This window comes from Mastomys coucha, unplaced genomic scaffold (assembly GCF_008632895.1).
Source record: "Mastomys coucha isolate ucsf_1 unplaced genomic scaffold, UCSF_Mcou_1 pScaffold20, whole genome shotgun sequence".
NCBI lineage: Eukaryota > Metazoa > Chordata > Mammalia > Rodentia > Muridae > Mastomys > Mastomys coucha.
Window position 1 is genome coordinate 43325975 of NW_022196903.1, and position 24526 is coordinate 43350500.

The following is a 24526-nucleotide window of genomic DNA, read 5'->3' on the forward strand; positions in this document are numbered from 1 at the left end:
CTCCCTGGCGTTGTGCCGGAGCGGGAGAGCAGCGGGGTGACCTGGCCCGCCCCGCCCCCAGGCCGCGGCCGCCTAGCCGAGACTGACCCTCCGCAGCTCCTGTAGTCACGTGGAGCTGGGAACCCGGCGCGTGGGGGGAGGTTGGGGACGGGCCTGGCAGTTGTGAACTCGAACCTGCTGCTGTCGCCGCTGCGGGGCGGGGAACCGGCCGCAGAGGCCGGCCTGGTGTTTTGTGGATGGGCGCTGCGTCCCTGCAGGGCACGCGGGAGAGGTATGAATCGAGTAGGGGAGCAGGGGTCACCGAGGGCGTGCGGGGGGCAGCTCCACCTGTGGGGCGCGTGACCGTGAGTGTGTGCGGCTGTGGGGTTCACGCGCGCGCGTGATGTGGGGGGGGGGAGTGTTGGCGGCGCGGGGCGAGCGCACCTGCGCACAGGCTCCGCGGGCTGCGCTGTGCGTGGGACCCGAGATGGCCCACTGTCTGGTCGGAACCGGTTCAGGGAGCCGCGACTGGAGACGGAGGACACGCACCGATACAAAGGGGGAGTGTGTGGGCCTGCTGCCACCCGGGGCTGCCCTAGATGCCCGAGGGGATTCTGGCGAGTCCTGGGCACTCTGGCGCTCTCTGCGTAGACCCCGGGAAACAGGCCTGGAATTTATAGTGCGAGGAGAGTGGGGGAAGGGGAGCCAATAGGGATTCCAGAGTTACTGCCTAGGCAGCCCTTTGGCCACTGAGAAAAAGCCTTGATGGAGGAGGCCGTTCTTCTGTGGCTCTATCGGGCTAGGAGGTGGCCCCCAAAGGCAGCACTGTGCTTCCTTAGTGAAGGGTCATATTCATGCTTTACTTAGTTCATGGCTAGGTCCTTTGGCCAGGCTGGCCAGCTTAAGGCTGAACCCTGTAGCCTTGAATCTGGGAGGGACTGGGTGATGACACAAACCTGCCCTGGCAGAGCGCAGAGCCTCACACTCGATTTTTTTTCTCCCTTCCCCAGGTAAGGCTGACCTCTCAGCAGTTAGAGGTCTGAGCTCTGCCATGGGGATAGGGATGTCTCTATTGCTTCAGTTTTCTCTGACATCCGGGGGCTACCGAAGTGTGGGCCGAAGCAGGCGCTGCAGCGGCAGCAGCAGAAGTATCCCCAGGAGCATCCCCAGAAGGATCTGGAAAAAGCCTCACCCCCAGCTCTGCAGCCTTCAGGGTAGAGTTTGGCCTTTCTTGTGCCCTCAAACCAACCCAAAACTCCGGCGCTCATGTCTCCTATACTTGCAGGACAGGAACCTAGGAGAAGGAATCCATTATGCTATCATGGAGTCTTCCCTGTGCTCAGGCGGGGGTGGGGTGGGGGACTGATGGGGGTTGTGAGTCATGTCTGTAGCCCCCAAAAGAGAGCAGGTTGTAAAGGAATTCAGAAAGTTGTGCCTGGATAGAGGCCATGAACAGACATGAAAGGTTCCTGGGAAGTCTTACTGCCACCCCTGAACTGACTCTGTGTAGGAGGCTCTCGGGAATCTGCACTCTCCTGTGGGGTACAGCTGAAGATGGGGCAGTCCTCGGCCCGGTTTGGGCAGGACCAGGCAAGGGACAGAGATTACAATCTCTTCTTCCCACCCCATTCTTTACCCCAGTAATCCCTAGCCACCCCTGAGAGGTGCTGAGCCAGGGTTCTCCCTAACCCCAGGGGAGGGGAAGCAGAATGTGGGTGTTCCTTGGGTTGAGAAGTGCTTTCCTTCCCTGCCTCCCCCCACAACCTCCCAGTGTCCCAGTTGCAATTGCTTGGGTGTGGGTGGAGAAGGCTGGCAGGCAGACCGTGGGTAGTCTGTACAGGTGGTGGCCTGGCATTAGTCTGTGCTAGCGGAGGCACCTTGCCCACCCCCCGGGTCTGAAGAAAGGCTGTTCCCTTCAGGCCTAGAGCTGAGCTGAGGAGGCCTTCCTCGAAGTTTTAGTCAGAAGGTTTTTGAGGAGATCTCCTGCATACATAGGTGTTAATGAGGAGCACACACTGGGCTAGGTGTTCACAAGATCCTCTCCCCCCAACTTTGGTTTGCTAATGGTGTACAGTGTCACCTCAGGCAAGTTCTACCACTGTTTTATGCCTCACACTTGCTTCATGTGTCAAGTAGGGAGCTCTGGTAGAAGAGGTGCCTGCCACAGGGAAGGGCAACATCGCGTTTGCAATAGGTAGGGTACAGTAGGAATACTCAAGAATATTTTCTGTAATCATCCTGACACAAGGTAGATACCATGGGCGGATCCCAAGAAGTATCAACATGTCTCCCTTCTGGAAGTTTTCAGGGCAATAAAGATACAAAGATATCACATAAGATAGAACAGTGATGGCAGTTCCTAGAGGGAAGCTTTCTTCTTCCTCGGGGTGGGAAGGGAGAAACTGGGCTTCGTTCCTGCAGTGATTGTGCTTTTCCACCCTCAGCAGAGGAAGAACCGATGCTGGAACGGCGCTGCAGGGGCCCCATGGCTATGGGCCCAGCCCAGCCCTGGCTCTTTTCGGGGCCCTCCCAGGAACCCTCCCAGCTCAACAGAGGGTTGAGGTACCAGGGCAAATCAGTAGCTCAGCCAGGAGGCCAAGCCCCAGGCAAGGTCCATCGCTGTGCCCACTGTCGGAAGCGCTTCCCGGGCTGGGTGGCCCTGTGGCTTCACACTCGGAGGTGCCAGGCCCGGCTGCCTCTGCCCTGCCACGAGTGCAACCAGCGCTTTCGCCACGCCCCCTTCTTAGCGCTGCATCTTCAGGTTCATGCTTCTGCAGTCCCTGACCTGGGTTTCACCTGCCACCTATGTGGGCATAGCTTTCGAGGCTGGGTAGCCCTGGTTCTGCATCTGCGGGCTCACTCAGCTTCAAATCGGCCCATCACTTGTCCTGAATGCGACAGACGCTTCTGGCGACAAAAACAGCTTCGAGCTCACCTGCGGAGGTGCCAGCCCCCTGTCCCCGAGGCCCGGCCCTTCATATGCGGCAACTGTGGCCGGAGCTTTGCTCAATGGGACCAGCTGGTTGTTCACAAACGGGTGCACGTGACTGAGGCCTTGGAGGAGGCAGCAGCCAAGGCCCTGGGTCCCCGCCCGCGAGGACGTCCTGCAGTGACTGCTCCCAGGCCTGGTGGAGACGCTGTGGACCGCCCTTTCCAGTGTGCCTGCTGCGGCAAGCGCTTCCGCCACAAGCCCAACCTGATCGCCCACCGCCGGGTGCACACTGGCGAGCGACCACACCAGTGCCCAGAGTGTGGGAAGCGGTTCACCAACAAGCCCTACCTGACCTCGCACCGGCGCATACACACCGGCGAGAAGCCCTACCCGTGCAGCGAGTGTGGCCGCCGCTTCCGCCACAAACCCAACTTGTTGTCCCACAGCAAAATCCACAAGCGCTCGGAGGTCTCAGCACAGGCTGCCCCCCACACTGGAAGTCACCAGATTGCAGCAGAGCCGATGGCACAACCTGCACTTGGGGTGCCCCTGGGGTCCCCGCGGACCCCGGCTGAGGCACCTGCACCCCTGCATAGCTGCACTGATTGCGGCCGCAGCTTCCGGCTTGAGCGCTTCCTGAGGCTACACCAGCGGCAGCACACAGGGGAGAGGCCCTTCACCTGCACAGAGTGTGGCAAGAACTTTGGCAAGAAGACGCACCTGGTGGCGCACTCACGCGTGCACTCGGGGGAACGGCCCTTCGCCTGTGAGGAGTGTGGTCGCCGTTTCTCACAGGGCAGCCACCTGGCAGCCCACCGGCGTGACCATGCACCAGAGAGGCCCTTCGTGTGCCCGGACTGCGGCAAGGCTTTCCGCCACAAGCCCTACCTGGCTGCGCACCGGCGCATCCACACAGGCGAGAAGCCCTATGTGTGTCCTGACTGTGGCAAAGCTTTCAGTCAGAAGTCCAACCTGGTGTCCCACCGGCGCATCCACACAGGTGAGCGGCCCTATGCCTGCCCCGACTGTGATCGCAGCTTCAGTCAGAAGTCCAACCTTATCACACACCGGAAGAGCCACATCCGGGATGGTGCCTTCTGCTGTGCCATCTGCGGACAGACCTTTGATGATGAGGACCGACTCTTGATTCACCAGAAGAAGCACGATGCCTGAGAGGGGCCGTAGGCTTAGGGAGACAAGCCTGGCCCGGGTGGGGTATCTACACTGATGCTCCTAAGAGGAACTGGTGAAGATCCCAGAGGGATAGGAGGAGACAGTGATCTGGGCTCTGTTTAGGAATGGACTTTCCCTCAGGTATCCAGGGAACCCATTTTAGAATGCGAGGACCTGGCTTTGAGCTGGTCAGCCGCCAGCTGGTTTTTCTAAGGGGCAACTCAGACTGCCCTGTACCCTGGAAAAATAGCAATAGCAGCCCCATCTACCCTCTGAGTCCTCAACTAGACACCAGTGGAAAGGGAGCCATTCCATCCTCTGGTATTAACGCCTTAATGTCCCCAGTCTTTATTATGAGTTACTTCAGGTCATTTTTTTTATTTTGGAAGTAGGTGTGGTATAATCTTTATAAATGAATCCTTGGGCAAGGAAAATGGGCTGGCTGGCTGCACCTTGGCGAACCTGCTGGTTTGTTAGAGCAGCAGCAGAAGTGAGGCTGAGCTCTTTTCTCTTTTCTTTTTTCTTTTCTTTCTTTCCTTTTTTCTTTTTTTACCAGAACCCTTCTGCAATGCCTCCTGCATAAGTACCCAGATGTGGCAATTCCATTTATTTCTTGCATATTATCCTCCTGGGACATATTTACTCCTTCACCAGCCTGGCTTTTTTATCTGCCCACTCTTCTCCAAGTATAGGCCTTCCTGGTGGCTTTGTTTAAACCCCTGACCCGCCCCAACTCTTCTCAGAGCTTCAGGGGTTATGTGAAAGACTATCTGGGGTTTTGGCTGCAGGGAAGGTCCTGGGTAGATTTCGTTTTAAGGTTTCCAGGGTGTAGATGCCAGCCCCCACTCATGCACCTGGGTGCTGGAGCACTCTTACCTCCAGAAGGCACTGCTTCCATTGTAGGGCAGGCGAGTCTAATTGTTAGACATTCTCACTTAGAATGATTGGATTCTGCTTTCCTATAACTTCTGCCTCCTAGGTCTTGTTTTGTTCCTTGGATCAAAACAGAACCATTTACCCTCCTCTACAAACTAGAGAATAAAGATTTGGTTTTAGAACTAATGGCTGGTGGTGTTCTTTTCTGTGAGAGCTGTGTTGATGGGGGAGGAAACATCACTCTGTTTCCTAAAAAGAAGGAGTCAGGCATGGGGCTCAGAAAGCAGCTGAGCTCCTCTGTACTCCTCTCCCAGTTCTTGCTGGAGGCAGAGGTAGGTATACCCAGACTCCAGCAAATTCTATGTTGGGCAAAAAGCACCAGAGAACAAAGGTGCTTATTTTGGAGCCACGGTCTTGTAATATTAGACCCAGGACTATCATTGTTTTTCTTTTTTTCTTTTTTCTTTTGGTTCTTCAAGAGAGGGTTTCTCTGTATAGCCCTGGCTGTCTTGGAACTCACAGAAGTAGACCAGACTGGCCTCGAACTCAGAAATCCCCCTGCCTCTGCCTCCCAAGTGCTGGGATTAAAGGTGTATGCCACCACTGCCCGACTCATTGTTTTTCTTACCACTTCAGCCTTCGTGTCACGTCCTGAGAGCCTCGTTTGAAGGGTGGTGACCTTACATGCTCTGCTTATATCCGTAGCCTCATCAGGGCATTGTGAGAAAGGGGAAAGAGGTGTTCTGAGCAGAGACAGCTTTTAGCTCCCACACACTCCCCAACACTGATTACAGATCCCCCCAGACATGAGGTCAGCCTTTTCTGGGGTCAGCTCAGAGTCAGCAGGTTCCCTAAGCTCAGGTGGTGGTGGTTTGATTTTTGTCTTGCAGAGCCTCCCTGGTTGGTCTGTGGAATGCAGATCTGTCATTGATAGCTTCACACACAGCTGGCTGCTATTCTTGTCAGGCACTTAACAGGCCCTCTCACCTGTCATCTCTGCACCAATTCCCAAACAGAGTAGTGTATTATAAAAACTGTTTCGTGAATGGATTTTACTAAGTTCTGTTTGATCCCACCTGATGGGCCACTCTGGGTGCCCTTGCTCTCCCTTCAAATTCATGTAAACACCTGCACATGGCCCTGGAATGCTAATTCTAGAGCCTGAGACTCTTGTCTGTCTGTTTCTGCCTCCTTTTGTCTTAAAGATGTGTGTGTGTGTGTGTGTGTGTTGTGTTTGCCTTCATGTATGTTTGTGTACATGTGTGTACTTGGTACCTATGGAGGCTAGACCAGGGGAAGGTATTAGACTCCCTGGAACTGGAGTTACGGATGGTTGTGAGCCACCATGCAAATTCTAGGAATCAAACCCACGTCCTCTGCAAGAGCAGCATGTGCTCTTAACTGCTGAGCCATCTCTCCAGCTCACCCTTTCAGCCTTGACTACCACTGTATAAAATAAGAAATTAATGTGCTGGTTTTGGTTACAGAATACTGGGTTTGAGGAGATGGCTCAGTTTGTAGAACATATATGCCTTGCAAGCATGAAGACCAGAGTGTTGCTTCCCAGAGGCCATAACAAGAGCTGAGTATGGTGGGTGGCAATTGTAATCCCACAGGCACTGAGATTCCAGTATCTTGCTGGTTACTTCAGTTAGCCTAGCGACCTCCTCTCAAGGTAGAAGGTGCCTGAAGATGCATAATGTGATCCCCTAACCTTCACATGCACCCCCATACACATACACACATTTTATAATATAGACTCACTGTGTATGTCTATATGTATGTGCATCAACACCTAGTTTGCCTTTTTTTTTTTTTTTTGAGACAGGGTCTAATACAGCTCCAGGCTGGCCTTGAACACACTATCTCATCATGTAAGGCAGGCTAGCCTTCATTTACTGTGCTTTATTCTTTCCACGTCTAGAACAGCCTTGGTCCTGAATGCCAGTCTGGACAGTCTGTCACTCTAGATTGGAAGTGCTGTTCCTGGGCCACACTAGCTGGTGGAGGATCAGAAACTAGAAAACTGCTCTGAGAGGTAGGAATGAAATCTAGAAAGGTACATAAGCAGGTGGAAGGACTTGCTCATCTATTTCACAGGCAAACATACCAAAGTCCAGAAACAGAAAAGTCTCTGCATTCAGTGGAAAATGGCTAGAAACTTGGCCCCAGTTTCCACTGTGCTTAACAGCTGAACAGCAGCTGGATCAAGCTAGAGGCTTGATCAGTTACAAATTGGTGCCCTGGTAGGGGTTACAGGACATCCACCTTGGTCCCAACTGCACCTTCAAAGTAGCTCTGGAGAGAAAATGCAGTTTCTCTCCAGTTGACCCCACCGTGACTACCCAGCTGTGACTAAACTCAAGGCAGAGGTGGGAGGAATTCCTATCGGATGTATAGGAAAGGGTGGGAATGAAAACACTTTCCTGGAGGTATCAAGGAGCCAGTCACCCTCCTTGGCAGTCCGGACCTGGTTAGCAGCTAGAAGATATTTCACTCAACTGAACCTTACTTAGTGCGCAGTGAAATTAGATGCGGCTAGGTAATCTCTTCAGACTTGTTTTCTCGGCTAGAAAAAAACTCCTCTGAATGCAATGATTCCCAAAGCCGCTCACAAACAGCTCCAAACATCATTTATCATGACTCAGTGTGGTCTGCTGATGTGATGGCTGGTGATGGCTCACTGTACACTCACGAGGCAAAAGAGCCCTGCAATGTGCAACAGGCAAGAGTGAGCAACGCCACCTAAACACAGCTTTCAGGGAGTAAAGAAAAAGAGCCACAATAAAGTAGACATACTCTCCAGAAGGCTCCTAAAAGTGATGTGTTCTATGTGGCCTGCGATGGCTTCCAAGCTAGGACACCAAATGGCACTTTGCTACCGCGGTACCCCGCACCTATGCCGCGAGTTCAGTTGTCAATGCGCTCTTGTGCGTGAGGCAGAGCGCTCAAAAGTGGGCAGATCGGAGGCACCAGGTGGACAGGCACAGCAACAACGCGCAGTCGTGGGGCACAGAGCGTCGGGGACCACCTCTCCCACCCCAGCGGTGTTCAGCTCACTGATTCATTGCTCAGGGCCGTGCGGCCGCAGGCGAGGTCAGACCCTGGCTATTGGCTCTGAGAACAAAGGGGCCGCCCCGCGGGCTGCTCCAATAGGGCCGGGAGTGTCATCTGAGCCGCGCAGCCAATCCGCAGCGGGGTGGTGCAGGGCGACCAGCCAATCACGCACGCCCGCCTGCCCCGCCTGCCCCGGGACTGGCCATGGCCCGGAGCCGGTACCCAAGTCGCCCCTTGGGTAGCAGTTCCCGTTAACCTTAGCCACAAAGTCAAAGGTATTTATTTCTCAGGTCCACTCCCTCCGAGTTCCTGTGCAATTCTGGCGGGGAGGGGTGGTGCAGGGACGGACCAGCTCCTGGCCGCTGTTCCCGTGCCGCTCCGCTGTCTCGGGCTGTAGAGGAAGGATGGTCCGGGGCCTTGAGGTGCCCCGGGTCCCGCGTGCACCTCTGCTCTGGGCCCCAATTTTCTTCATCACCAGCACCCTGCCCAGCTCATGGGAGGGACCCGAGGTTGGCTGGGAGGGCAACAGGCCAGGGCGGCAAGGTCAGGAGGGTAGGACCGTTAGAGAGCCGAGAGGCGGCCCCTCCAGAGCCACCTGGTTGTTCTGAGTTCCCTGTCTGTGTCCGCACCCCGTGTAGAAGAGATTCTGGGGGCAGCAACCCCAGTGTTGGCTACAGAAAGACTGTAGGGGCATCCCTATGTGAGTGATTCCGTGAGCCGGGATGAGGATGGAGGTGGAAAACAAGCAAGAGGAAACCACGCAGAAGTTACAACTGTGTGCGCGTCTTGGGGGGGTGGTTACTGAGACTTCTTTCAAGTAAAATGACCACTGCAGCCTCAGTGGGTGTGGTGTCTGGTGAAACCGAGTCCGAATGGTCTCTAGCAGCTGTGGGAAGCTGGGTGTGGTCACCTGAGGATGGAGGCAAGTGACAGTCCAGGATCTGCATTTTTATTTGTTTGGTTTTGGTTTTTAGTTGTGTTAAGCAATAACATGAAAAACATTTCCGTAGCATTTGTCTCCTGTCAGTTCCAAGGCTCCGTGATTCTGTGCTTCTACCAATCAGTTGTGACCGACGTTTATGTAAATGAGCCCTCAAAACCGTGTTTTGTGATGGTTTACAAGGCTAGAGTCTGGGCTGTGTGCTAGAGATACAGGCATCCTGTATTAGGATGTCTTTGGTCTTCTAGTGGCAACAGAAAGCACAGATGATGAGACTCCAAAAGGTGTCTGTCTCTGGCAAAGTGACCCCTGATTTGGACCAGGGAGGGGTGTATGGGCAAGGTCACTCCAAGACAGACAAGTTATAGGTATGCAGGTGCGTGAGGACATAACAAATCTAGATATTGGGGACAATGGGGAAAGCTAACCAAAGACTATATTTTGAAAGGACTTGCCAAGACATTTTTGTCAGTGTCGGGGAGTTCTTGAAGTATGTTAAGGGAGTACCATGTCAAAATTGCAGTTTTAGAAAAATCAGTTTGGAGCTGGGTGGTGGTGATGGCCCACACCTTTAATCCCAGTATTTGATAGGCAGAGGTAGGCAGATCTCTGAATTTGAGGTCAGCCAGGCCTACAGAGTGAGTTTCAGGACAGTCAGAGCTACAAAGAAACCATGTCTTGTGTGGGGGAAGGGAGAGAAGAAAGAAAGAAAGAAAGAGAGAGAGAGAGAGAGAGAGAGAGACAGAGAGAGAGACAGAGAGAGAGACAGAGAGAGAGACAGAGAGACAGAGAAAAAGAGAAAGAAAGAAAGAAGAAAAATCAGTTTGGGTTCTGGTGGCAGATGGATTTGAAGGGACAAGAAAATCTGTAAAACTTTAAAACTATTATTTATTCATTCATTCATTGAATGTGTGTGTGAGAGAGACAGAGGAAGAGAGAGAGAGAGAGAGAGAGAGAGAGAGAGAGAGAGTGTGTCAGACAGGCAAAGGACAGAGGACACAGTTTTTGAAAGCTGGTTCTCTCACTCTACCATGTGGATTGCATGGATCCTGGGTATCAAGCTTAGGTCAACTGGCTTGCATGTCAAAATACTCTTCCCACTTTTCCCAGCTCTCAACCTTCCTAATGCTGTGACTATTTAATACAGTTCCTCATACTGTGGTGACCCCCAACCATAAAATTATTTTCATTGCTGCTTTCATAACTGTGATTTTGCTACTGTTGTGAATTATACTGTAAATATCTGTGTTTTCCAATATGGTTTTAGGCAGCCTGTGTGGAAAGGGTCGTTCAAGCCCCGAGGGGGTTCGTGTTCCACAGGTAGAGAACTGCTGCATTAAGCTGTTTTGTTTTGTTAATTCATTAAAATTTTATTTTGAATAGTTTTAATCAAAATCGTTTTGTTTTTTTAAGTCATTTAGATGAGAAATGGTGAGATCTAGACTCAGGATTGGTGACAGGTGGCCCAGGACACCAGGTCCCTGATTCCCGTTCTAGGTGTGATGTGGAGACCTGGAAGGACCTTGCTGGCCTTGGGTGTGGGCTGATGAATCAGACTTGGAGTAACACAGCTCACCTAAAGTTGGTAGAGGGAAAAGGGCCTTTGCTTCTGTGTGGGCTAGGCCCTGGAGGATCTCACTCTGCATGAGCTGCGAGTGAATTGCTGTGTTAATATGGCTCTGGATATTCAAAGAATTTTTTTCTTTTTTTTTTTTTTTTTAAAGATAGAGATTCATGTAGCCCAGGCTAGTGTTGAATTTGATATGTAGCTCAGGCTGGACTTGAACTTGGGGGCTCTTGTTTACTGAAAGCTTGGGTTACAGGAATGTATGACTCCGTTCAGCTTTGAGAAGATGTATCTCATGGCTGATTCCGTTTCTGTTGTCACAAGTGGACAGTATAGACAGTTGTGTTGATGTGCCTCACATTGGCATGCTTATATACTGTTGGAAAAGTATCTTTTTTTTTCTTTTCTTTTCTTTTCTTTTTTTTTTTTTTTTTTTTTCAAGACAGGGTTTCTCTGTAGAGCCCTGGCTGTCCTGGAACTCACTCTGTACACTCTGGCCTTGAACTCAGAAATCTGCCTGCCTCTGCCTCCCAAGTGCTGGGATTAAAGGCGTGTGCCACCACCGCCCGGTGGAAAAGTGTCTTTTAAAAAGAGACTCATGTTTACTTCATGTGTCTAAGTGCTTTGCCTATGTGCATGTCTGTGCACCACATCCATGCAGTGCCTATGGATCAGAAGAGTGAGTCAGGTCCAGTGCCCGGAGTTACACATGGTTATCAGTCATCGTGTGGGTGCTGAGAACTGAACCCTGTCCTCTGCCAGAGCAGCAAGAGCTCTTAGTATCTAAGTCACCTCTCCAGCTGCATGCCTTGTGTTTTAAGATGCTTTCCTCGGTTAGCATGGAGCCCTCCGGTCCTCTGCTTGTCTAAGGGACAATGTTGCCTGTGCCAGTGTTGCCTGATTCCCAGTGGCTGTTTGAAACTGCAGCTAATATTGGACCATATTCAGTCTTTTCTAGCATACACAACTGACAGTTTAATTTATAAATGAAACACAGAGAGAGGGTAAGGTCAATTAATGATTCAATATAACAGTTATGACAGTGTACTAAAATAAATGTCATGAGGTTTCCTGGTTCTCTCAAAATGTTTTATGTACGTGAGGTTGGCCATGACTAACTGAACCTGGAAAGCACACTGTGGGCTGTTGTGCAGTGTGGCAGGTATCCCCAGAAGGCTGTCTGTCACTGGTGGGGTGCTCTGAGGAGAGGTAGGGTCAGTGAATTCTAGGAAAGATGTGTCTGTTAGAAAGGGAAGTGGGGTAGAGGGGATTATCCATGGGGAGGACCCCGAGGCAGACTCTCACCTGTTTGGGTCACCTGGGAAGGTAAAGGGGTCATTGGTACCTCATATGAGAGCTCAACAGGACGGAGACTTTGTGGGACCTCTGGGCTGAGAAAAGCTGGTAGCTGGGCTTTTGATATTGGAAGTCCTGCTTTACTGCTGGCGAAGGAGATGTGAGGTACTATCCACTTCGTTACCGTTCCTGGGTAGGGTCCTGCACCGTGGGAGGGATGAGTAAGGAGACCTGATAGTTCCCTGAGGTGCTTGCCAGCACTTGGCCTCGCCTCATTCCTACTTCTGCACTTCGTGTGCTTCAGTCTACACTGACACCAAAGTCCCCTGTAATCTCCGCAATCCCAGGCCCCACCACCTGCTACAGGCCACAATCCCCTCTTCGTGTTTCTGCAGTTGGCAGAGCAGCTGGTGGTTTGGGGACTTCCCATCAGGGGAGTTCATTTCCAAACTACAACCTGACCCAGTGTGGGTATCTTGGCTTGAGCAGGCCACAGGAAGATGGAAGTGACCAGGGCTTTATCTTGTGTGTTCTATCCTTATGGTACTCGTGGGTAGGGTGGAAAGAAGAGAGCATCAGGACTAAGGTTCAGGCTCCCTGTGATAGCCCAACCGTGTCCCTGTCTCTTGAGGCTATATAGGAAGGCGTGTGCGCATGCGTGCCTGCGTGCGTCTGTGTGCGTGCGTGTGTGCGTGCGTGTGTGTGTGTGTGTGTGTGTGTGTGTGTGTGTGTGTGTACCTGTCTCTTAGCTTCTGTGTCCTGCTAGGTGGACAGTCAGCTCACCTACTCACTCTTGTCAGCTGGGTTATGAGAAAGGTAAGTGGTGTGGTAGAATAATAGATAGAATAAGAGACACACTTGGTAAGGGTCTGTGGTGGCACAGAGGACCTGAGAGGAAGTGTCCATGTGCAGGGCCTGCCTTGGACTTGGTTTTCCTAGGATGTTCTGCAGACATGAAACATCTGAACATACAGGAAGTGAGTCTCAAAAGCCATGGCCTCCCTCCCCCATCTCTGTCTTTTCCATATCCCCTGCCCCCGTATTTCTCTCCTTTGAGCACGTGTGGGTCTCCTTCTTTTTGTTCCCACACTTGTCCCTGCCTGCTGTGGCCTGGACAGACATATTAAGGTAGTGCCCAGGCTGGGTCACCAGGAACCAAAGCCCTTCTGGTTTGAATCAGTTCTTAGAAGCCAGAGCAGGTAAGGTGGGGCTCTGACGGGGTGGTTTAGGGCCTGCACTGTGTGGAGTAGGTGAGACCTGACTCCCACCTTGTCCTGCATTTCTGACCTACACTCTGTCTGGGTCTCCCCATGGCTAGGTGACCTCTCTGTTTGTAGTTCTCAAGGCCTCTTGAGGTGGTCCCCAAGGTGTGGGATGCAGAAACACACATGGAGGAACCTGGAGGCAGTGGGTAGAGGGCAAGAGGGAGCTCCCTCCAGTCCTCTTCAGGTAGGGATTGCCTTTAGCTTCCTGTTACTCCCCTGCCTCTGCCCACCAGTGGGTTTCAGTGTCTAGGAGGATGCACACTGGGAGTTCTTCTCAGATCCTCGTGGGGGAAACAGAGCTGCATCCAAAATCTGCTGCCTCCCCACAAGAGATCTCCACAGGGGTAACAGGCAGAGGTTTGTTTTGTTCATTGAATAAGTATTAGTAAGAATGGTGACATTGCCAGACAGTTGAACTCCAGCCCTAGATTTAGCTCAGGCAGATGCCTCCCACTGCACACACATGTTCTCACAACAAATCATGGCTGTCCCTCAAGCAGGAGGATGTCACATGTTGCATGCAGCTCATTAGGAATCCACCTGGTCATTGGGTACCATCTGTTAGATAATTGCCCTTATCCAAATTAAAAACAAACATCTTATTTTTATAAGTTTCTATTCCAGCCAGCCTGCCAGAGGGAGGCATCCGTCCCCCCTGGAAGATGGGGTTGTGGGCTTCCCTTCTGTTCAGATCTCCAGTGGATGACTCCCAGACCCTTGAGGAAGACCTTAGTGGGCTGTCAAACTGGCAAGAGGCTTATTTAGTTTTGGAAGGATCTACAGCTGTTTAGAGAGGACAGAGCCAGAGCTTAGCAACTGCAAGTGTCTAAAGAAAATGCTCTGAGGAAAAGAAAGGTGTGTCCTCCCTTCCTCACAGCTGGGGTTTGTTTTTCCAATCAGGGCACTGGTTTCTAGCCTGGACAAATACTCCCAAAGCAGATTCAGGAAAGTGGCCTGAGGGATTATTAAATGAAGGGCTAGTCTTTATTTGGGTCTCTAGGGCCCAGAGTTGGTTTTCTAATTGAAGATAACCCAATCAAAGTACCAAGAAGCCCGAGTCCGGGCCAGTGTGAAGTCAGCTTTGAGTTGCCATAGGGTAGCTAAGTACACAGTCCCTGTTTGTGTTAAGGTGGTATTAGTGGGTAAAGCCAGACCCCAACCTTAGGAGAGAGTCATGTCTCTGTGGTGTGTAGCATGAGCCCACCTGTGAGCCACGGTTCATAGCCAGACAGAATATTTGAAAATGCCCAAACCAGTAAGTGTTGGAGGTGAGTCGGGGGTGGATTGGAGATGTAGCTCAGTTGGTAGGGTGCATTAATAACATGCTAGAAGCCTTGAGTTCTAGCCCTAGCACCACATAAAAAAAGCTGGACCCAGGTCTGTGATCGAAGCAGTAGGGAGATAGAAATGTGAGGTCATAAATGGAAGGTCTTTCTTGGGTATATGATAAGCAAGACTAGTCTGGGCTACACAAGACCCTGCCTTACCCTCCTAAATATAGGGGGTGGTGGTGAAAAGAAAAGAAATGGTCAAAGGGGGAGTTAGCTTGTCCACAGAGGTCCCAGGGTAAGGTGACACTTAAGCAGTAGAAGGAAGCGAGAGTGAGACAGGTAGAGATGATAGGAATGAGGAGCACAGACTGGGGCATCCAAGCAGCTATACGGTCTGCCTCAAGCCATACCCAGGGATAAAGAGAAGCAGTTGGGAATGTTCAAAAGATGAATGTGAAGTAAGATCAATGTATGCTACATCATGAACTAGGGAGTGTGAGCTAGCATGTTCTTGGTGGCATTGGTGGCATCAGTGACAGCAGCTGCAGCAGCAGTGAGATGTCCTGGAGGGATTTTTTTCTGGGGCATTTGAAGAGTGTCCCACTGACTTAAGACATGTGGGAGAAAGAAAGTCTGCCTTCCAGGTGCTGTTTCGGTTTGGTGATAGTGCTGGGGTTGAATTCCAGGCCTTGCACATGGTAAGCACTCTGCTACGTGGAGTCGCATCCTCAGCCTCTCCAGGTGTCTTCTTTAACAGGTTCTCCCATATCTATCCTTACTTGATGTACCTGGTTCTCTGGTGGCATGCTGCTCACACACTCTCTACCCATGCTGAGGGTGTGGGCCTTGAAGCTCTAGTGTGGGGACTAGGATGTTTATCCATTTCAGCTGTTTAGCCATCTTTGTGTCTCTGGGCACACCAAGGCCTCTCTTGGGCCCAGTTTTTCTTTGCACTTAACCTTCCCATCTGCACATTTTTACCTGAGGGAGTGGATAGAACTCAAAAACAAACAAACAAACAAAACAGCCCCCAAAACAAGCCTGAGCTATGAGATGGAAGAGGGGGGTTTGGGAAATGGTTTGTTCCATGTGCCATTCATTGGCCATTCTTTCTTTTTTCTCCCACCTTACACCCCAGGTGGCAGGACTGAGGCCTCACCGGCACTGATGCAGCAGGAGGCCCGCAGGGATGGAGAGTGACCTGGCTGGCAGCATCTCAGGTAAGGGAGTCAGCCTCCCCATTTGAGACCCCTTGCCCTCCTTGGAGCCAAACCTAAGTTGATGTCCTCAACTAGAATCTTCTAGGATGTAGAATTTCACTGTGGGCACCAAGGACTTTGAAGCTCATACAAAGAATAAAACACGGACATTAATGCTGGGAGGAAAAAAAAAAAAAAGGCAAAGCCAGGCCAGTGGAGATATGCAGCAGGCTGGGTAAAAATCAGGGTGTGTTTTTGGTGCTGGAACTGGGGCTTGAAGACTCTCTGGCTGGTCAGATTTGGAGAATGAGCTCTCTGGGTAGGATGGCTGGCTAAGAGATGCTGGTGTTTATTGAATCCAGAGTACTATAGATCCCGGGGTCACTCAGAGTTCAAGGTCTTCATCTCTCTGCAGGCTGCTATGATGACAAACAGCAGGCAGTCTGGGGATTTCCCAGGCACATGCTGCCTGGGGTGGAAAATTTTCCTACCTGGTCATGTGCTCTCGATAGGAGCCCTCTGTAGGCCCGCAACAGCCCCCTCTGGAGAATGGCCCTTGAATCTCTTAGTAGCAGTCCTGTCAGGGCAACAGAGAGCATCACTTTGTTATAACGAATGGGGACAAGTCCCTAGGCCAGAGCCCAAGGGAATGGTCCTCTGGGCAGGTGAGGTTCAAGCACACTCTCTTCCTCAGCTGTAGGACCTGCAGGGGCCTGTGCTGTCCACACTCCTCTCTACCCTTCAATGGGTGGATGGAGAAAAGCTCTGCCCAGGGTCATCTTCTTGGTTGGATGTCAAAGCCAAGTCTAACTAGGCAAGGCATTAAACATAGGGGTCTCTGGGTTACTTTAATTGGCAGCATGTCAGTCGGGGACTGATCTCGTCTCAGATTCACTGCCAGTTTGGATACCTTTGCTTCCTTTGTCTAGATTCCAGTGCAGGTCAGGGGACAGTCCTAGAATCAATTCAACTCATTATACTTGGGTATTCAAGTCCTGACAGTATATAATTGAGGTCACTCCTTTCATTCTAAAGCATGGCTTCATTAAAATGAATTCTCATGAGCAAGCACAGGGAAGACCTAAACTTATTTGGAACTGACTTTTATTTTCCCCTGAAATAAAGTGTCTTAGTTACTTTTCTGTTTCTGTGATAAAACATCATGACCGGGGCAACTTTATAAGAAGAAGCATTTAATTTGGCTTATAGTTTCAGAGGATTAGAGTCCATAATGGTGGAGTAAAGGGACAGCTGAAGGGCACATCTGAGGGTACATCTTGATCAGTAACCGAGAGAGAGGAGAAAGTCCTGGGAATGGCACAAGTCTCTTGAAACCTCAAAGCCTGTCCCCAGTGACACACTTCCGTCAATGAGGTCACACTTCCTTCTACCAACTGAGGGCCAAATGTTCAAACATATGGCCTCTTTGGAGGCCATTCTCATTCATACTACCACGGAAAGTCAGTTGACACTAAGACACAGGTCAGTCTTCCACCCTGGACTGGTAATGCCACCTCGAGTCTTATGTCCCACTCTTCAGTTCCATCAGCCTGTTTGTCTAGTGTGTGATGTCCTTAGCTCTTTAAAGTTTCTTTTAGTGCAGTACCTGGGCTAGCAGTGTCAGCTCACTAGGTTTATGATGGAGCAGCCTCAGCACAGCAGGATTTTGGTCAAGCATCTCCTCACCTAAATGGACTTTAGTTTCAAAGCAGATAACAGAAAACCTAGAGTGGAGGCCCCCCATTCTCCTGCTGACATGTGCTAGTGAAGTGTGATTGGTGAGCCATTACTGACATAGTAACAACCCAGAGCCCATAGTGTACATGCACACTAACCCTTGGAGCAGGACTTTCTATGGGTTTGGTATAGAGTAGTGTCACTGACCCAAACAGAGCACCCAGCTGATTCTCTTTTCTCTCTCCCTCTAACTTGAATGACCAGTTCCCTCTTTATAGTGGTTGCCTTTTCCAGAATGTTGTGTAGCTGGAACTACACAGCATGTGGCCTTCTCAGATTGGCTTCTTCCACTTAGCAATATACATTTAGGTTTCCCCAGACCCCCATCTTTCTATGACCTGATAGTGGATTTCTTTTTATTACTAATTATCACTCCTTAGGTACATATAGCAGTATCTACCACCCTCCCCCCACTCCGCCCTTTGCTCACTCCTCCAAGAGCATCTTGTTTGGAATTTATTTATTTATTTTTACTCATTTGGGTCAATACTTAAAACACTGATTGCTGGATTATACAATAAGCTTATGTTTAGCTCTTTAATACATTGCTGAAGTGTCATTTGAAGAAATTGCCATTTTTCATTCCTACTTTCAAGGAATGAGTCTCTGCTGCTCTGCGTCTTTGCCCGCCTTTAGTCTTCTGACAGTGTTAGAATTCTGTGGTAGCAGCTTAACCTTTAATATTGTAGCCAAAAATTTCCTTTTAAGGATTTTCTTACCAAACTATATACGTGATATGCTATAATGTATAATTATAAACTAACTTAAATGGGATTAAGCTAACTTAACTGAAATTGAAGTATTACCTGCCTTTTCATTTTGGAATATATTGTCCTGGTGGTCTTTACAAGTTTCTCTTCTATTGCTGTGATAAAATACCCTGACCAAAGCAATATATAGAAGAAAGGGCTTTGACTTACAGTGCCAGTTCCAGGTCATCATTGGGGAAGCCACGGCAGGAAGCCAGTCAGCTAGTCACATCACGTCCCAGAGCACAGAGAGAGTAAAAGTGTCCCAATCTGGATCTGCCTGCTGCTGCCGCTCAGTTCAGCTTTCTTCACCTTATGGTCCAGAGCCCCGGGTCCTGAAGTGGCACCTCCCGCATCAGGGTTGTTCTTCACAACTCCTTTAACAATCAAGACAGCCCACCACAGACATGCCCACAGGTCAATTTGATCTAGACAATTGTTCATTAACACTCTCTTCTCCAGTGACAGTTAAAACTAATGGCACAAATTCTTTGTTTCTTCAGTAAAGTTTAGTGGTTTATGTGCTTTTTAAGGCATTCACAGCTATTTTATAATGGCTATTGTCAGTCTTTACAAAGCGATTTTGAGTGCTTTGTGCCTGACAGTCTTGCTGAATGATAGCATTCCCACTTGTTAGTGAACGCTCTGGCACACCTGAGCACTTGTATCTTTGTGTTTCCCCCTATCCTTTGGCTGTTTTCTCAAGGACAAGGTTAAATATTATCAATGATAACAAGTATCTTTATTCTGTTCTTAGGAAGGTCTTCTGTCCTTTGCTGTTGAATAGGATACTTGCTGTAATTTTAGTACACATTTTTTTGTTAACTGGAATTTCCCTATATTCCTAGTCTGCTAATTCTTTCCCTCCTGCCTTCTGAAATGATGTTTTTATCATATGGCTTTTCTGCATCTATTGAAAATGACATAAGACATACTTTTTTAAAAGAATGCTGGAGAATTAATCACAGACCCCATGGCTGCTAGGCAATCACTCTACAACCCCACATGATTTGTTTTCTTTTAATAAAATAATCTCAGGAATTAGATCAAGCCGGCCTCTCTTTTATTTGGGGAAAATCCCTGCTAGGCTATAATATATCAGCTCTGATTCTCATGAACTTGCTTTGCAAATGTCTGTGTTTGTTTTAGGAACAGTAAATCTACAATGTCCTGCCTATCCCCATTCTTGTATGCTTGTCTTACAGACGGCTCCCAATTCCCAGCCTGTCATTATTCCCTCCTAGTTACTGAACAGTTCCAGAGCTGGGAACAGTTCTTTCTTACAAATTAGAAGATATTTATGAGTGATGAGCGTGTCTGTGAGTATATGCTGCACACGTGCAGGTTCCCACAGAGACAGAAGACAATGTCAGGCCCCTAGGCTAGAGTTAGAGCTGGTGGTGAGCCACTCTACATGGGTGCTAGGAACTGAATTCAGGTCCTCTGGGAAGGGTAGGACATGCTCTTAAATTTTGAACCATCTCCCAAGCCATCCTTTGAACTTTTTATAGAATGAGTTGATGTAGCCAAGTTATATATAACCTGGTTTGGTGCTAGAATTCAGCTTTTACATTAGCCTCTTTTAAATGTTTATACAATCTGTTTTTTTAAAAACATGATCTTGGACTGGAGAGATGGCTCAGTGGGTAAGAGCACTGACTGTTCTTCCAAAGGTCCTGAGTTTGAATCCCAGCAACCACATGGTGGCTCACAACCACCCATAATGAGATCTGACGCCCTCTTCTGGTGCATCTGAAGTCAGCTACAGTGTACTTATGTATAATAATAAATAAATCTTTTTTAAAAAGCCATGATCTTATTTAAAATTATTTTTAACATGTTTTTTAAAAAAACATTAAAGACAGGGTCTACATTGCCCTGACTGTCCTGGAACTCACAATGTAGGCCAGGGTAGCCTTGAACTCACAGAGATCTGCCTGCTTCTGCCTCTCAAGTGTTGGGATTAAAGGTGTGCACTGCTGTGCTAGGTTGTTTTATGTGTATGTGTATTTTGCCTGCATGTATCTGTGAATCACCTGCATGCAGTGCCCATAGACACCAGAAGGGAACATCAGATCTCCTGAGACTGGAGTTGCAGGGGATGCCTTGTGGATGCTGGGAACTGAACCCAGGTCCTCTGGAAGAGCAGCTTAACCACTGAACCATCTCTCCAGCCCCTTTAACCTACTCTGGAATCAATTTTAATTTGTATTTTCTGGTAAAATTAATTACTTTCTATATTTAAAGATTTAGTGATGTAGAGGCGATACCTGATGTTTTAGGATTTGGGGAATCCTTTTGTACTTTTGCTAGTCTTCATTTTTAACTTCATTAACACCCCTTTTCTACTTCTTTGACTGTGCTGCTGTGAGGCCTGCTGTTCACAAATCTTTCTCTTGGCTCACAACTGTTTCATGCTACCTCCTTTTTATCAGGTGTGAGCATCTTACAGGAGTGTAACCCACTGAAAGGTGCACATGTTACAAGCTCCATAAATTCTTACAAATCAAACCCAGCTTTGTGACCAGGACCCACATCAAGAGACACTGATGGGACCTCAGAACCCATGCCTCTGTAATGAGCCATGGTCTTGGCTTTTAATCCACAGATCTGTACTGTCTTTTCTGACAAGGCCTTCACGATAGCTCCTTACTGCCAGAGCCTGGGTGTAAGGTGTGGCTGGTAGTTGTTTCTCCAAGCTCTGGTGGACTGCCTTTATTGAAAGGGCTCAGAATACGTTTTCCCATTCGGGGCCTTTGGGGCCTACCTACTTACTCTTGGTGAACTTGCTAAATTGAGGGAGGGTCTTACCAGTGGGGTGCTCCTGCTCCATGGCTACTGTATTGGAGCAGGGTCCTGCCAGTGTAGAGAGGAAAGGTCAATGACTCAGGGCGTGGTGCCCCTAACCACTGAGGGACTCAGCATGCCTTTGCCTAGAAAGCACCCCGTTTCAAATGCTTAGAAAAAGAACAGCAAGTTTTGGGACGGTGAGGTGGCTCAGCAAGTGCTCTTATAGGGCAAACCTGATAGCCCAAGTTCAATGCCTACTCATGGAATGAGAAAATCAGCACCACAGAGCTGTGCTCTAATCTCCACATATTTGTCTTGCATGTGTCTACACACACACACACACACACACACGTTTAAAGTGGTAACTTTGAGCACTGGTCATCTTTTCTCTCTGGGTTAGGAAGCATCACTGCTTGGTTTCTTTAACGTCTCCGAATCTTCTGGGCCTTGGGTAGAGAAGGCAGGGCAGTGTATGCATGCCCATGGCCTTGACAAGCCAGCTGTGCTCTAGTGTTTGCTCTCCTGTGGGCTTCCTCTTCACCCACATTCTGACTGTCCATATAGGGTCCTGCAAGTCTTTCCCTATCCCTGTTCTTTCTTTCCCACGTTCTTCCCTTTATTTAAAATTTTGCCTTTCACTCTTTCAGCTGTCCCTACCCATCCACAGCCCTCTTCCTCTCTAGGCTCTTCGCATTCTAGTGTGATGTCTTCTGACTTCTCCCTTTGCCTCTGCAGGAGGTGGGTTGGCAAGGGTCAAGCAGGAAAAGCCAGAGTGGCTGTTGCAGACTGTGTCACCTCAGGCCGCGCTTCCAGAGAAGGACAAGGAAAACATATTTCATCAGCAGAGTGGTCTCCCACCCCGCCAGACCATGGGGCGCCCCTTGGCTCTGGGGTCACAAGAGGAGACTGGGGGTGCACGGTGGGTCCCCCTTCCTGAGCAGGATGCACCGCTGGCTGCTCGAGTTACAGGGACAGCTCCAGGTCCTCTGAGCCCCTCACTTTCTGCGGGTGGGGGTCACTTTGTGTGCGTGGATTGTGGGAAGAGGTTCAGCTGGTGGTCGTCCCTCAAGATTCACCAGCGCACACACACAGGCGAGAAGCCTTACCTCTGTGGCAAGTGTGGCAAGAGCTTCAGCCAGAAGCCCAACCTGGTGCGCCACCAGCGCCACCATACGGGCGAGAGGCCCTTCTGCTGCCCGGAGTGCACGAGGCGCTTCAGTCAGAAACAGCACCTACTCAAGCACCAGAAGACACACTCTCGGCCTGCCACTCACACGTGTCCAGAATGTGAGCGTTGCTTTCGGCACCAAGTGGGCCTCCGCATCCACCAGCGAGCACATGCCCGAAACCGCCTGAGTGCCCGTGTCAACTTACATGAGATGCTCCGGCATGCTGCTGCACGTCGCTGGGCCTGTCGCCTGCGCCCAGGATCCCCACGCGGGCATCCCGAGTGGGTTTTGCTGGGGCTGTCCCGGAGTTGGTGGGGCCAGCATGGTGTCCGGACAACAGCCCACAGCCGCTTAGGTTCCAGTGAACAGCGCCAGTTCATCTGCAATGATTGCGGCAAGAGCTTCACATGGTGGTCATCGTTGAACATCCATCAGCGCATCCACACGGGTGAGCGCCCCTACGCGTGCCCTGAGTGTGGCCGCCGCTTCAGCCAGAAGCCCAACCTCACTAGGCACCTAAGAAACCATACCGGTGAGCGTCCGCACCCTTGTTCGCATTGTGGACGCAGCTTCCGCCAGAAGCAGCACCTGCTCAAGCACCTGCGCACACACTTGCCTGGCGCCCAGGCCGCAAGATGCACCAGCTGCGGCCAGAGCTGCCCCAGTCGTGCAGCACTGCGAGCCCACCAGCGTATGCACGCTGCTGCGGAACTACTGCGCTCGCAGTCTGCAGTCAGGGGTGGTGTGCCTGGCTCTGAGTCACAAGCTGAGATTGCCCAGAGTGTGGCTGTGAAGCCTCAAGGTCTCCAGGGTACTAAGGGAGTGCTGTGTGGCCAGGAGTGTGAGACCCTGGCTGTGCCCAGCGAACAGCGCCAGTTCATCTGCAACGAGTGCGGCAAGAGCTTCTCATGGTGGTCAGCCCTCACCATCCACCAGCGCATCCACACGGGCGAGCGGCCCTATGCCTGCCCAGATTGCGGCCGCTGTTTCAGCCAGAAGCCTAACCTCACGAGGCACCGGCGCAACCACACAGGCGAGAGACCCTACCTGTGCACAGCCTGTGGCCGCAGCTTCCGTCAAAAGCAGCATCTGCTCAAACATCAGCGTGTCCATCGTGGAGCTCAGGCACCACACCCTAGCCCAGAGAAGGAGCTATAGTGTGCCCTGGGCAGCTGATGGTGGAGTGTGTGCCTGTAGGGTGTATATCAGGAGTAGGAGGTGCTCCTCGAGTTAGGCTCATCAAGGTTCTGAGGCCTGAGGGTGGTATTCTAGAAGCATCTCAAAGGAACCCCGAAAAGTGCCCAGTAGGGGAGGTGAGCACAAAGCCATGAGTGTCTAGGATGGGATGTGATTGTTAGTCTACCATTCAGAATTATCCCCCACCTTGTGAGGGGCTGTTGGAAGCCCTAGGAAAGCCACTGTGTGAAATGACCTGGATCTGATCAATGGTAGCACTAGCCTGTCACATAGGCTACAAGATGGTCAGTGGCGTGGTCCCCATGGAAAAGACTGTCACAGAGTCCAGGATACAATAGAACAAAGGCTGTGGCTAAGAAGAGGTAATTATTTTCCCAGCACGAAGGACAGTGCCAGGCAGCTATGCTGGATGGTTTGAGGGCCCAGACTCTGAGGTTCTTGCTGCTTGGGGCACTACATACACGAGACTGGCCTAACTGGCAATGTGTATGATGATTGGGGGTTGTGGTGCAGTTAGCTGGTCTCATCCATAGTTTGGCTGCTTGGGGAAGTGACTATGCAAGAACAGGCTGTCTGTGCCAAGTGTGTGTGTTTCTGTGACTGACTTGGGTCCTCACCCATATTGGTATTGGAGAAAAATGAAGGACTGAATATTCCACATGGTGTCACTGTTCTTTCTGAATCATCCTTACTGGAGCCCAGATGTGCGAGCTCCCTAGGATAAGGGTGTGTGCGTGCATGTGCGTGTGCGTGTGCGTGTGCGTGTGTGTGTGTGTGACAGGTGCAGGGGCTGTTACCATTCATCTGTGTTTTATTCCTACCCGCTGCCCAGGCTGGTGGGTAATTTTCTGTTTTCCCATCTTCATGTCACTTGCGTGTCTCTTCCCATACACTGATCCTCCCTCTGTCCCCCTCTCCCTCCATCCCCTGAAGTCACCTCTCAATGTCCTTCTAAAGAAGGGTATCTGACAGAAGCCAGGGCTCCAGCCCAGGCTACATAGCCTTGGGTCTACACTCCTTCCAGGAGATGAGTACCAGGGCAGGATACCCTGGAAGCAGAAGGAAGGTGGGACCTGTAAAGTTGTGAAGGAGGGAGAACTACACTTGCGGGTTCCCTGGGGCTTGTACTCCCGAGGATGCTGAGTGCAGAGTCTGGCCTGGCTTCTGGGCACCACTTTAAATGAGACTAGTTTAGCCTTTTATTCTGGAGATGCTCTAGTTATAGTGTTATCAAAGGACGGACGGGTGAGGCTCCAGAAGGCCCTTGCAGCCATTGCACCTCTCCTGAGGAGCACAGCGGCAGTGGAACCTTGCATCAAGCCTGGACTG

The 24526-nt window shown here is 50.5% G+C and overlaps 2 protein-coding genes across 5 annotated transcripts; both read left to right on the forward strand.

Annotated features, from left to right (window-relative positions):
- The first annotated feature begins 104 nt into the window (after positions 1-104).
- Repin1 (replication initiator 1) lies at positions 105-5146 on the forward strand. 4 transcript variants are annotated; one of them, XM_031381794.1, is made up of 3 exons: positions 105-271; positions 990-1193; positions 2424-5146. In XM_031381794.1, exons 2-3 carry the CDS (start codon positions 1031-1033, stop codon positions 4082-4084), a joined length of 1824 nt encoding a protein of 607 aa, XP_031237654.1. In that variant the 5' UTR covers positions 105-271; positions 990-1030; the 3' UTR covers positions 4085-5146. The 4 variants fall into 4 exon arrangements, with proteins under 4 accessions (XP_031237654.1, XP_031237656.1, XP_031237657.1 ...); XM_031381796.1 differs by having other exon boundaries at positions 2427-5146; XM_031381797.1 differs by having other exon boundaries at positions 106-271; positions 1061-1193; positions 2427-5146.
- A 3027-nt stretch (positions 5147-8173) lies between these two features.
- On the forward strand, positions 8174-23855 carry Znf775 (zinc finger protein 775). Its single transcript, XM_031381820.1, has 3 exons — positions 8174-8292; positions 15495-15576; positions 21567-23855. The coding sequence occupies exons 2-3, from the start codon at positions 15546-15548 to the stop codon at positions 23156-23158; spliced, it is 1623 nt and encodes a 540-aa protein (XP_031237680.1). The 5' UTR covers positions 8174-8292; positions 15495-15545; the 3' UTR covers positions 23159-23855.
- Positions 23856-24526: the final 671 nt, after the last annotated feature.

Excerpts from the sequence above, each read along its gene's own strand:
- Znf775 (XM_031381820.1), top strand. The coding sequence starts at position 15,546 with ATGGAGAGTGACCTGGCTGGCAGCATCTCAG. Across the intron at positions 15,577-21,566 it reads CCTGGCTGGCAGCATCTCAG|GAGGTGGGTTGGCAAGGGTC; the intron begins GTAAGGGAGTCA and ends TTGCCTCTGCAG.
- Repin1 (XM_031381794.1), top strand. The coding sequence starts at position 1,031 with ATGGGGATAGGGATGTCTCTATTGCTTCAGTTTTCTCTGACATCCGGG. Across the intron at positions 1,194-2,423 it reads CCAGCTCTGCAGCCTTCAGG|CAGAGGAAGAACCGATGCTG; the intron begins GTAGAGTTTGGC and ends TTCCACCCTCAG.